This window comes from Phascolarctos cinereus, unplaced genomic scaffold (genome assembly GCF_003287225.1).
Source record: "Phascolarctos cinereus isolate Bilbo 61053 unplaced genomic scaffold, phaCin_HiC Scaffold_726;HRSCAF=1367, whole genome shotgun sequence".
Lineage (NCBI taxonomy): Eukaryota > Metazoa > Chordata > Mammalia > Diprotodontia > Phascolarctidae > Phascolarctos > Phascolarctos cinereus.
Window position 1 is genome coordinate 362,766,406 of NW_027556098.1, and position 12,873 is coordinate 362,779,278.

The window sequence follows — 12,873 nt, forward strand, 5'->3', positions numbered from 1 at the left end:
CATGTTAGTGCTCTCTCCCCTCCACTAGACTGCCTCCACAAAACTTAAAAGGATGTCTTTGACTGTTTCTTCCTGTTAACAAGACATACGTGGTTTCCCAGGGCCGACGTCTCACTCAAATAAAAGTGTGTTTTTTTAAAGCTCTGACATGCCTTCCTATTTCCAGAAAGATTTGGTAACTTTGGCTTCTTGTGTGACCCATTTTGCAATAGTGTGTGGCTCAAGCCAACCGTTTTAGAGCCATTCATGGACTCTGAGACTGACCCTCACAGATGTTTTTATACTGTCAGACTGCTCCCAACACTTTAATGGTAAATATGGTAGAACATGAAGGAGTTAAAGCAACAGCCTGTGTAGCAGCTGGCCAGATAGTACCAGCAGTGTGTCAGAGTGCCTTTATTAGGTCTCATTGGCTAGGGGTCAGGCCAGAATCTCTTACCAACATCCTATTAAAGGATGTCATAGTTGGAATGTTGTTGGAAACAGTTGTGGCCCACATTTTGTATCCATGAACTGAGTGAGAGATGTGGGTAGGCTTTTGTAGATGCTACTACTGTTAAATTTATCTTTTCAAAATCCAAGTCCTTTGGTGCAGGGCTGCTAGGCTTCTTTTTCTTAAAGGCTCAGTTCAGGTACCTCAAAACCTTCCCTCATTCCCCCCGGGTGAAAGAGATCTCTCCCAACATTTTCTCTGATTCTCATCTTCTTCTCCTTTTGCATTCTGCCTTGTACTCATTTGTGTCTGTGCTGTTGTAAGCTCCTCGAAGATCTGTTTCTTTTCTTCTACTTTTTGTCCTTTGCACACAATAGGCACTTAATCAATGCCTGGAGTTGTGGGATGGAAAGCACAAGAGTGGAACCTTCTTCCTGACTTTGCTACTAGTCTCTCATAAAATGAATTGGTTGCTTCATCTTTGCTGTGTTTAAGGTCAGAGGTTCAAAACTGAAATTCAGATTTGATTCAAGTCATTAATCTGAGGCATTATCAACAGACTTTTCTGCTGCCACTTCAGTGATGTATCTTGTACCCATGTGGATGAGAGGCACCCCCAACAAGAAAGGTCTTTGACACTGCTTCCTCCTTGAGAAAGATTTTGTTTCTGATTGGGCAGAATGGTGGTTCTCTCCCTACTAATTGATTTTGCCATCTCTTAGGAGGTTACTGAGCAGAAATTGGGTAACATTGGTCAATCCCCAAGAGTTCTTTGAAATCCAGTCCAGCTTGGGGTAATATTTAAACAGTGTGCATGATAAATGAACATTCTATTTGGGACCTTGGCCAGCCACTTCATTTTGGGTAAGGCAACTAATAGTGTTCAAAGAGAGAGAAGGTGGTCAATAGGGTATATTATATCAGGAATTCACATTTCAGGAAAGGTTTGGACTAGATAAAAGAACTTCAGATTATCAGAGAACCTGGGTTCAGATCCCAAACATACTACTTCCTTAATGGTATGCCTTAGACAAGTGACTTTAGGAAGGAAGGAAATAGCTACTTATCAGGTGCCTACTATGTGCCATTTAAAAAATGTCATCTCATTTGATCCTCACAGCAGCCTTAGGAGCTGGATGCTTTTACTATCCTCATTTTACAGCTGAGGAAATTGAAGCAGACAGAGGTTAAGTGACTTGTCCAGAGTTACAGAGTGCTTAATGCCACATTTGAACTTGGGTCTTCCTGACTCCAGGCCCAGCCCTGTATGTACTGCACCATCTAGCTGCCTTTTGAGGTTTCAGTTTCTTCCTTCATAAAATGAGGGGTTTGGACCAGGTGATCTCTTAAGGTCCCTTCTAGCTTTAAGCCTATGACATCTGAGGTCTTTGCCAACTGGGATTTTGTAAATAACCATTTCTAAAGGTGGGCTAGAATACTGCCCTCTGGTGGTGTCTATAGGGACAGCCTCATCCAATCCCTCCTGGGTATCTCCCACAGGCTCCAGGAGCTAGTTATTCCTTTACCTTTAACACCAGAAATTGGCTCAGTGATTTTTCCCGTTACGTCACCACACACTAATGTTATTATGCCTGTGCTGAAATTGTTTTAAATATTGGACACTTTCTCTTTCCCTAGCCCCGAACTTTGGGTAAGTAAAAAAAATTCTTTAAAGAATTTAAAACCAAAACCCATCACTCGCCCTCTACACAGCATTCCCAGGATGACCCAAGGCAATACATGAGTGCTTGATAATTGTCCTTATTTAATCCTGGCCTTGATCCCTGTCTCTCCCCCCCCCCCACTCCTCATTCCCCAAATGAGAAGGAATCTGCTCGGCATCTGTACCAGAATTCCTGGGCCTGGAGAATAACAAGTTTGGTCATATAGCATCCTTTTCTACATACACTCAACACCGTACGAGCACAAGAACATCCCCCCACCCCAAATTGAAACAATTCTTACTTACCTCACTGCCAGCGCCTGTCAGTGGTGTGAAACCTTTCCAAGTGATTCCCAAATACAGGAATTCTTAGGTTAATGGCTTGACTTTCTCTTCCCTTTATGTTTAATTAAGCTATTTTTTTGCCATCTAAGTAAGCATTTGCCAGGTAAGCACTTAAGCCACCTGGAGCTATTCACTTGTCTCTTAAATATTGCACAACTTGATGTGAACAGAGTGTAACTAATCCATGGCCTCTTGTTCGCTTTTCCCTCTTTCACACAAAAGCAGTTGCCTAGAATGCTGCCTTTGGTCTTCTGCTGCCACAATTCCCTATTGTTTCTTGGTGATCTAAACCTTGAGCTGCTTTGAGATTCTGATACTTCAGTTGTTGGTATTGGCTCAGGGCCACACAGCAGGATTCAGGTTGGGAAGGAACTGGAAAATGATTATAGGTTAGTACCTTTCTACCCACTTTCTAATGATAGCTCGCAGACCCTTTTAGTAAAACCATGAAAATCACCCTGTGCCTTAAAAAAACAAAAATCCTTAATGCTAAAAGAGATCAGCCATGTGGTCTTCAAACAGTTGATGAGGTTTGGGTCCTCCTTTTGAGGCTCTTAGGTATGACTTTTATTGCAGTTGGTTTTGACTAGAGAATGTCTGATGAATTCTCTGGATTCTATGGCCTAGTAAGGGAAAAGCCCAGATTTCCTCAAGAAGGTGGTGGATAAGATCAGGTCAGATTTTTGATAGTATTTTTTACTTGTAGACTAGAAGCTAAAGACACCAAATTGATATTAAAATTGTTTTGGGTTTTTTTTTGGGGGGGGTTAATTCTAGCTGAAATTTACATGATACTTTGTGGCTTACAAGATGCTTTACATATTTTCATTTGGCCTTCAGCACAATCCTATAAAGTAAATTGTACAAATATTAATGTCCTTTTTATGCCTGAGGAAATTGAGGCATAGAGAAGTTAAGTAACTTGTCGAAAAGGAATCTAGATTGAAACTCCTGGAAACAGATAACTCTGTGAGACCACAGTTGCCTAGTTTGAGGTCCCCCAGAGTTCTTTTGTGGAAGCTATTTCAGTTTGGTAGGTACAGTAATACAGACGGGGGAGGAGGGTAGATTTTGCTGCTCTCCATGTTTTACAGGTTTATATGGAAGCCTCGCTTCTTCCACACAGAAACGTGTTTTCAACCTGAACATATGAGATAATAGACTAAAATTTCACAAGAAGTGAATTGGGATGTTATAGAATCTCTTAACAGCCTGACCTTTGCTGTACCTCTCTCCCTGTTTCTAATATTGTGGATGCATGTTTATTCCACAGTTACCAGAATGTCCACTGATGGAGGGTTTGGCAGTACCAGCAGCAGTGATGCTCAGCAGAGTCTACAGTCCTTTTGGCCTCGTGTCATGGAAGAAATCCGAAATTTGACAGTGGTAAGGAAGAAGAGTAACCTTGTTTGCCTTGACAGGCTTGAAAGATAGACAGACTCCAGTATGATGAAATGTAGTAAAGACAAACAAAATCCTTTACTTGGACTTAAAAACAGCAACAACACTATTGTATAGGTAAAAGATGGGGCAGCAATTCACATGAAAAAGACTGGGAGAGATCTTAGTGGATGTTTATTTCAGCAGTATAACAGCAACCACAGAAAGCTGATGTAATTTTATACTGCGTTTTTAGAGATGCAGTGTCCAGAAAAGCCCAAGTGATAGGGCCACTCTGCTCTGTCTTAATAAGTAGAACGTCTCTGGAACATTTTGCTGAGTTTGAGCACTATGTTTTAGGAATTGATTAATAACCTGAATGAGTCTAGAAGAGACTGTTCAGGATGGTGGTGGTGTCTTCCTGCTATATGAAGATTGTTGGGAGGGACTAGAGATGTTGAAGCCTGGGGGGAAAGAAGATTTAGAGAAGGGACTTGATCTTTCTGCTTTTAAACATTTGAAGTGATGCATCATGGGGGAGGGATTAGATTTGTTCTGTTTGGCAGAACTAGGAAAAACGCAAAGAAGTTGCAAGGGGGTTGATTTTGGTGTGACATAAAGAAAATCTTCTTAACACATGGCATGGTTCTACAATAGAACAAACTGATTTGACATAGTGATCTTCCTATCACTGGCTGCTGTCATGTGGAAGTTAGGGAGTATTGTGGAAGGGATTCCTGTTCAGATACACTGAGGCCTAAATAGCTTCTGAGCATCCTCCAACCGAGATCCTGTGATAAAAGTGCTAAAATGTGTATGGTGAGTAGCCTGAAGAGGCGTCTTTTATGTTAATTTCAAATTTGTTTCCAAAATACAACACAAGATTAGAAAAAAAATAAACCAAAAAACTATCTTCATCTCTAACTTTTAGGTAGGAACATAATAAGCTATTTAAAGTGGCAAAACCTTCCTCACAATAACCCTGTCAGGTAAGATGCTACAGACATTTTTATCCCTGTTTTACATATGAGGAAGTTCAGTTTCATAGTGCTGATAAAAGAAAAAGATGGACAAGAGCAGTTTGTGTAAGTTCAGGTTGGCCTTTTGACACTGGAGTCACATGACTCAAGAGGCATCATGGTGAATGCCATGAGAAGATGACTGGCTTGGCAGGGCAGAGATCCTGGGCCTACATCCTGGGTAGGAAGACCTGGTTCAAATCCAGCCTTAGACACTTAATGGCTGTGTGAACTTGGACAAGACATCGTAACCTATTTGCCTCGGTTTCCTAAACTGTAAAATGGGGATAATAATAGCATCTACCTTCTCAGGGTTATTGTAAGGATCAAATGAGGTAGTGTTTGTAAAGCACTTAGCACAGCTTATCATCTCAACTTTACCAGCTATATGGATTTGGGCAAGTATCTTTATCCCTGGGCCTTCGTTTCCTCCTGTATAAAAAAGGGGTAATAATGCCTCAATCTCAAACAAAGGTAGAGTGATATATAAGTGCTGGCTTTGGCCTTCTTTCTCTCCTGCTACTATGATTGCTCCTTGCTCAGCCATGTTGTTCGGGCTTTCCTGGCTGCAATGAAGACCTATTAAGAGCATGTGCAGGAAACCATATGTAAGTTATAGAAAGCTCCATAAGCAGTGTAAGTCAGTGGTGCTTGTGACATTGTCTTTATTCCTCTTGCTCAGACCATCTTATCATCATAGCTCCTTAGCCTGAGGAAGCCAGTTATATGGGAGCATTTTTCAGAAGATACATCTAGAGGTCTTTTCTCCATGATGGTCATAGCCAGATCCATCATAGACTTACCTAAAGGATTCTGGCTTCCTTTGTAATGATAATCATGGCTTATATTTTTTAGAGGGCTTATTTCTTTTTTTTTTTAATATGAATTTATTTTTAGTTTTCAACATTTACTTCCACAAGATTTTGAATTCCATATTTTCACCCCATCTTGCCCCTCCCCCCACTCCAAGATGACATGCATTGTGAATACCCCTTCCCCTAGTCTGCCTTCCCTTCTATCTCCCCCCCCCCCTTTCTCTTATCCCCTTCCCCTTCTATTTTCCTGTAGGGCAGGATAGATTTCTGTACCTCATTTCCTGTATTTCTTATTTCCCAGCTGCACGTGGAAACATTTCTTTTAAACATGTGTTTTTAAAACTTTGGGTTCCAAATTTTCTCCCTTCCTCCCACCCCACCCACCCTCATTGAAAAGGCAAGCAAGTCGATACAGGCCATACATGTGCAGTTATGCAAAACACTTCCGTAGTAGACATGTTGTGAAAAACTAACTCTATTTCCCTTAATCCTATCCTGCCCCCCCATTTATTCTATTCTTTCTTTTCACCCTGTCCCTCCTCAGAAGTACTTCCTTCTGATTATCATCCCTACTCTATTGTCCCTTCCTCCCCTATTTTCCTGTAGGGTAAGACAGATTTCCATACCCAATTGAGTGTGTATGTTATTCCCTCCTTAAGTCAAATCCTATGAGAATAAGATTCCCTCATTTCCTCTCACCTTCCCCTGTTTCCCCTCCACTGTAAAAACCTTTTCTTGTCTGTTTTGTGCAAGATAATGTACCCCATTCTGCCTCTCCGTTTCTCCTTCTCCTAGTATAATCCTCTCTCACCCCTTAATTTTATTCTCCAGATATCACCCCTTCATCTTCAACTCATCCTCTGATATCGATCTATCTGTCTGTCTGTCTGTCTGTCTGTCTGTCTGTCTGTCTGTCTGTCTATCTATCTATCTATTGGGCTTATTTCTTAATCCCAGGCTGTGTTTCTTCACTTGAAAAAGATTGGGCAGTTAAGAGTAAGTGACCTCTCTGTGTCTCTGGTTTTTGATCCTGCAACTCTGTTCCTCTGTAATAAACTGGAATTGCCTGTACCAAAGGCCCAAGGGGACCTCAGGTGACCCTAAGTTTTCAGAGGCTGCACTAACAGGGTATAAGCTCTAGCTGATTCTCTCCAGTCAGGAGAGCTTCCAGCCCAGTAAGAGACATCTAATCCTGCAATCCCAGAGTCAGCCTAACAAAGTTCAGAAAGATTTATTACCAGAAAGATGGTCTCTGAGGGATGAATTTTTTCACCCAGAGGAACTTAAGAAGATAATAAGACTAATGTAGCAAATCTGCCTCAGTGAACGGAATACCCATACCGAGAAAACTACAGGTGCTTGAAATATTGAAGTGTAAGGGGAGCTAGATGGCGTAGTGGATAGAGCTCCAGCATTGGAGTCAGGAGGACCTGAGTTCAAATTTGGCCTCAGACACTTGACACTAGCTGTGTGACCCTGGGCAAGTCACTTAACCCTGATTGCTTTACCAAAAAGCAAAAAGAAAAAAAAAATTGAAGTGTAATAGGCACAAATAACCAGTAAGAGAGAGCAAATAGTAGAAAACAGTCTTATTCCCTTAGTTTGGGCCTCAGTTATTTAATCTGTAAAACAAAGGGGCGAGACTAGAAGATGTCTCTTCCTACTCTCTGTCTGTGATGCTGTGAACATTTTGTGAAACTTGTGAAAAGATTTTGTTGAAGAAAATATTCCATATTGAATATTGGATTTCGCACTTTCCCTCAAATCTACATAAAATGTAATAAGTTCAGCCTAAAAATAAGTATCTTTCAGCTTATTCCTACAATTTTACTTCTTTTCAACAATTTTAGTAAATTGATCTCTATGTTCAGATAGACTAACTAAAGTCTCTCAGGGCTTCAGATTTCAAGCCCATTGTGCCTTGTGATATACCACTCATCTTCCCTAACTACCTGCAGTGAAATAGAAAAGACTGAAGTGAAAGAAAGTGGGTTTTCTTTGGGATTGTGCTACCAACAAACTGTGAAAATAGCTTTGGGTTTGTGAGTCACTCTCAAAGTTCATTGTTATTGCTGGAGACAATCAAGTGTAAAAATTTTAAGGCTAGACCACTTCCGTTCTTCTTGGTTGCAGAGTCCTGCTCAGACCCTGATGTTGCATACTTTGATATTCAGGAATAGGAAAGTGACCAGAGGAGCTTCACAGTGTTCAAGCTCAGCCCTTTCCTTTTTTCCCTGTCGTCTGTTAAATTTTGATTATGTCATACTTTGTTTACTATTGCAAAACTCATTTGCTGACAAAACGGATTTTAATGTTGACATTGGATTGAGACCGCCAGTATGTTACAGAGAAGTTAAGACTACTTTGGGGCATCCTGTTTTGTCAGGGAGGGGGAGGATGACAGCACGGAAAAGAGATAACATTTGAACATTAATTTATTGAAAAATGACTGAAATTTCCTTATAAAAGAGACCCCACCCTTAAGAAACATTCTTCTTTTTCACACCAGACTCGGTTGCATTTCTAAGTCTTAACCTTGGTATACTATATTTTGATGATGGGTATGTCCAGAAAAGTCGTGTATGAAATTGTTTCTCCAAATGAGAACTATCCTTTTTCCTATATCAAGAACAACAGTGGTTCTCAGTGGTTTTGATCTGAGGAAACCTTTATACTTTTGAGGACTGACCCCCCCCCCAAGAACTTTTGTTATGTGGGTTTTAGCTATCCATATTGATTGCATAAGAAATAGAAACTGATAAATTATTTTAGAATTTATTTATTTATTTTTAGTTTTCAGCATTTACTTCCATAAGCTTTTTTTTTGGGGGGGGGCGAGGCAGTTGGGGTTAAGTGACTTGCCCAGGGTCACACAGCTAGTGTCAAGTATCTGGTCTAAGATCAGATTTGAACCCAGGTTCTCCTGACTCCAGGACTGGTGCTTTATCCACTGTGCCACCTAGCTGCTCCTCCATAAGGTTTTGAGTTTTAAATTTTCTTCCCCTCCCCAGGATGGCATGCAATCTGACATAGGCTCTACGTACACATTCATATTAGACATAATTTCACATTAGTCATGTTGTAAAGAAGAATTGGGAAGAACCACGAGAAGAAGAAACAACAACAACAAAAAAGAGAGAGCAAATCGTATGCTTCCGTCTGCATTCAGACTCTGTTGTTCTTTCTGTGGATGTGGACAGCATTTTCCATCATGAGTGTTTTGGAGTTGACTTAAATCCCTGCATTGTTGAGAAGAGCCAAGTCTGTGAAAGTGAGTCATTGCACAGTGTGGCTGTTACTATGTACAGTGTTCTCCTGGTTCTGCTCACTTCCCTCAATATCAGTTCATATAAGTCTTTCCAGGTTTTTCTGAAGTCCACTTGCTCATCATTTCTTATAGCACAACAGTATTCTATTACATTCATATACTACAATTTGTTCAGCCATTCCCCAACTTACGGGCATCTCCTCAATTTCCAATTCTTGGCCACCACAAAAAAAACTGCTACAAATATCTTTGTACATGTGGGTCCTTTTCCCATTTTTATGATCTCTGGAATACAGACATAGAAGTGGTATTGCTGGGTCAAAGGGTATGCACGGGAAAACTGATAAATTTTAAGGTATTTCTTCATAATAAATCGACAACATGTTAAATAATACTGTTTATGAAAACCATTTTCCAAACCAACAAAAATATAGTGAAGAAGCATGGCTGTGTTTCACACTCTTGGGTAAATCTTTTGAGTGTCTGGTTTCACAGAAGACTGTTAGATGCTTGTAAATCTCTTGCAATATATATTTTAGTTGAAATCTATGAAAAAAATCTGGCTTCACACAGACATATAGTTGGAAAAGGGAGAAGTATTTTAATAGCCTTTTCAAGTGATTATGAATATTCTTTGATACAAAACTTGATACGTGGCAGGACTTCAAAGGTGAGTTTCAGTGTGGCCTCTAAAACCACATCAGTGACCTTTTCCTGCTCTGTTTGTCACATTAAAATCCATTGGTCTGTCATACACTTTGAATGGATTTTTTAATCCATGTGTAATTTTGTAACATCATGTATTGATCATTTGGAAAATACTGATTCACCAAGTTATCTAGTTCTTCCAAATATTGACCTATTTCATTATGCAATATCAAAAAATTACATTATTTAATATTACCTTTCTCATGAGAAAAGTCTTTCAGTATTTGGAAGCTTTCAAGCTTACAATGGTTGATACAAGTTTTCCAAAATTCTAATTTTCACTTGAAAGCTCGAATTTTATCATTTGCAACAAAAACTGTCAAGTTGTTTTCCTTCAGGTGACAGGCTCATTTCATTCATTTTCAAGAAAATGTCTGCCAAATTACCCAAGTATGAATAATGATTGTTAGTCAGCCATTCTCTTAAGTAAAAATGGTGTTTAGTGAAAAAAGTGGCCAGTTCCACTCACAACTCAAATCACCCACATTTTTCCTCAAGACTGACTTTATACCTTGGTATGCTCAAAAGTGCATACTTTACATTTTGCCACACAGAATATTAAAAAGACATCTATTTGAGGGTCAGAATTTAATAAAATTAATAATTTTTATTGCTTCGTCGAGGACATTCTTAAGTGAACCTAGCATTTTTTCTTCCAGGCAGTAAAGAATACAGTGATTACTAGTACAGTTTGGTGCCACAGCCTTGATTTGCGCTAAGACAGCAGCAGATCTACTCACGCTATCAGTGCAAATGTCAGTATAGTCGGTCCAGGATAAACCATGAGATTCAAAAGAGGTATTCAGCACTTTGAATGTTTCAGCACTGCTTGTTCTTGTTACTGAGCATTTTCATGAAAGATCTTTTATGATTATTAGCTGGTAGTGACTCCAGAAGAATACAAGCACAACAGCAAGTCTTACCATGTCTAGATTCATCCATTTGTAAGTCAAAAGTACAGTTCTGTAGATTGAGCTATTAATTCAGTCTTTGTGTTTGCAGCCAAATCTTTAATTCACAGGTCATGTAGCCTCCGGAAAACTCCACTGTACACTTGTGAGAAAGGTAAATGATATCTTAGTATTCTTATGAAAATCGTTTTGACCTTGAGGATCCCCTGACAGGGTCTTAAGGATCCTTAGGACCCTTGGGTCACACTTTGAGCACCAGTGACTTAGAAGGTCTTTAGTCCAGGGGTCTGCTCTTGACCCTGTGTTGTTTGATATAGTCATTAATGGCTTGGGGAAAAGCAGAGATGAGATCTTACAGGGTGGATGGCTAACATTGAATGTCTGAGTCAGAGCCCAGAAGGGTGTCATCAGGCTAGAGCACTGGCCAGATGTAATGAGATGAAATTTAATAGGGATTAATTAACAAATAAGGGATTAAAGCGTCATGTCTGGGTTCAGAAAATCAATTTTTCAAATACAAAGTGGGGGAGGGGATGGCTAGCTAGCAGTTTATCTGAAAAATAACTGGAAATGTTGGTGAAACGCAAACTTTGCACAAGTTGGAATTGAAAAGAGCTGACATGATCTTGGGCTGCACAAAAAAAAAGCTTCCTATCCAGTCCTTGGAAGGAGGCAGCAGTATTTTTTCCCCATATTTATTAGTTTATTTATTTTTAGTTTTCAGCATTCACTTCCACAAGATTTTGAGTTCTAGATTTTCTCCCCATCTCGTCCCTTCCCCCACCTCAAGATGGCATGCATTCTGAATAACCCCTTCCCCTAATCTGCCCTCCCTTCTTTCTCACCCCTTGTCTTATCCCCTTCTCCTTCTGTTTTCCTGTAGGGCAGGATAGATTTCTTTATCCCATTGCCTCCATATCTTATTTCCCAGTTGCATGTGAAAACAGTTTTTTAACATTTGTTTTTAAAATTTTGGGTTCCAAATTTTCTTCCTTCCTCCCTCCCACCCACCCTCATTGAGAATGCAAGCAACTCGATACAGGTTATACATATGTAGTCATTCAAAACACTTCCATAGTAGTCCTTTTGTGAAAAACTAACTATATTTCCCTTCCTCCTATCCCACCCCCCATTGTATTCTCTCTTTTAACCCTATCCCTCTTTAGAAGTGTTTGTTTCTGATTACCCCCTCCACCAATTTACCCTCCTCTCTGTCATCCCCCTGCTCTCTTATCCTCTTCCTTCCTATTTTCTTATAGGGTAAGATAGATTTCCATACCCAATTGAGTGTGTATGTTATTTCCTCCTTAAGTCAAATCTGATGAGAATAAGATTCACTCATTCCCTCTCACCTTCCCCCACTTCCCCTCCACTGTAAAAGACTTTTCTTGTCTGTTTTATGTGAGATAATTTGCCCCATTCTGCCTCTCTCTTTCTCCTTCTCCCAGTATAATCCTCTTTCACCCCTTGATTTTACTCTGTAGATGTCACCCCTTTATCTTCAACTCACCCTGTGCCCTCTATATCTATCTATGTATCTATATATACATACATATAATTTTTACCATAATACTGGCAGAGTTCTCATGAGTTGCAAATATCATCTTTTTCATGCAGGAATGTAAACAGTTCAACCTTAATAAGTCCCTTATGATTTCTCTTTCCTGTTTACCTCTTCATGCTTCTCTTGAGTCTTGTATTTGAAAGTCAAATTTTCTATTCAGCTCTGGTCTTTTCATCAAGAATGCTTGAAAGTCCTCTATTTCACTAAATAACCACTTTTTCCCCTGAAGGATTATTCTCAGTTTTTCTGGGTAGGTGATTCTTGGTTGTAATCCTATTTCCTTTGCCCTCTGGAATATTATATTCCATGCCCTGCGGTTCCTTAATGTAGAAGCTGCTAAATCTTGTGTTATCCTGATTGTGTTTCCACAATACTTGAATTGTTTCTTTCTGGCTGCTTGCAATATTTTCTCCTTGACCTGGGAACTCTGGAATTTGTTTACAATATTCCTAGAGGTTTTTCTTTGGGGATCTCTTTCAGGAGGTGATCAGTGGATTCTTTCAATTTCTATTTTGCCCTTGTGTTCTAGAATATCAGGGCAGTGTTCCTTGATAATTTCTTGAAAGATGATGTCTGGGCTCTTTTTTTTTTTTTATCATGGCTTTCAGATAATCCAATAATCTTAAAATTATCTCTCGTGGATCTGTTTTCCAGGTCAGTTGTTTTTCCAGTGAGATATTTCACATTGTCTTCTATTTTTTCATTCTTTTGGTTTTGTTTTACAGTGTTTTGATTTCCCATAAAGTCACTAGCTTCCATTTGCTCCA

General features: G+C 39.6%; 1 protein-coding gene across 12 annotated transcripts in view; it reads left to right on the forward strand.

The window, feature by feature from the left end:
* Window positions 1-12,873, forward strand: part of NFYC (nuclear transcription factor Y subunit gamma) — a 101,030-nt gene that overhangs the window by 54,067 nt on the left and 34,090 nt on the right. For 8 of the 12 annotated variants that reach the window (XM_078145471.1, XM_078145470.1, XM_020983555.2 and 5 more), the window contains one exon: window positions 3,715-3,827. In XM_078145471.1, coding sequence (XP_078001597.1) covers window positions 3,723-3,827 — 105 coding nt within the window. In that variant the 5' untranslated portion in view covers window positions 3,715-3,722. Of the gene's footprint in view, window positions 1-2,726; window positions 2,831-3,714; window positions 3,828-8,773; window positions 8,927-12,873 lie in introns of those variants that run through there. The other 4 variants (XM_020983551.1, XM_020983558.1, XM_020983550.2 and 1 more) reach the window with 3 other exon arrangements.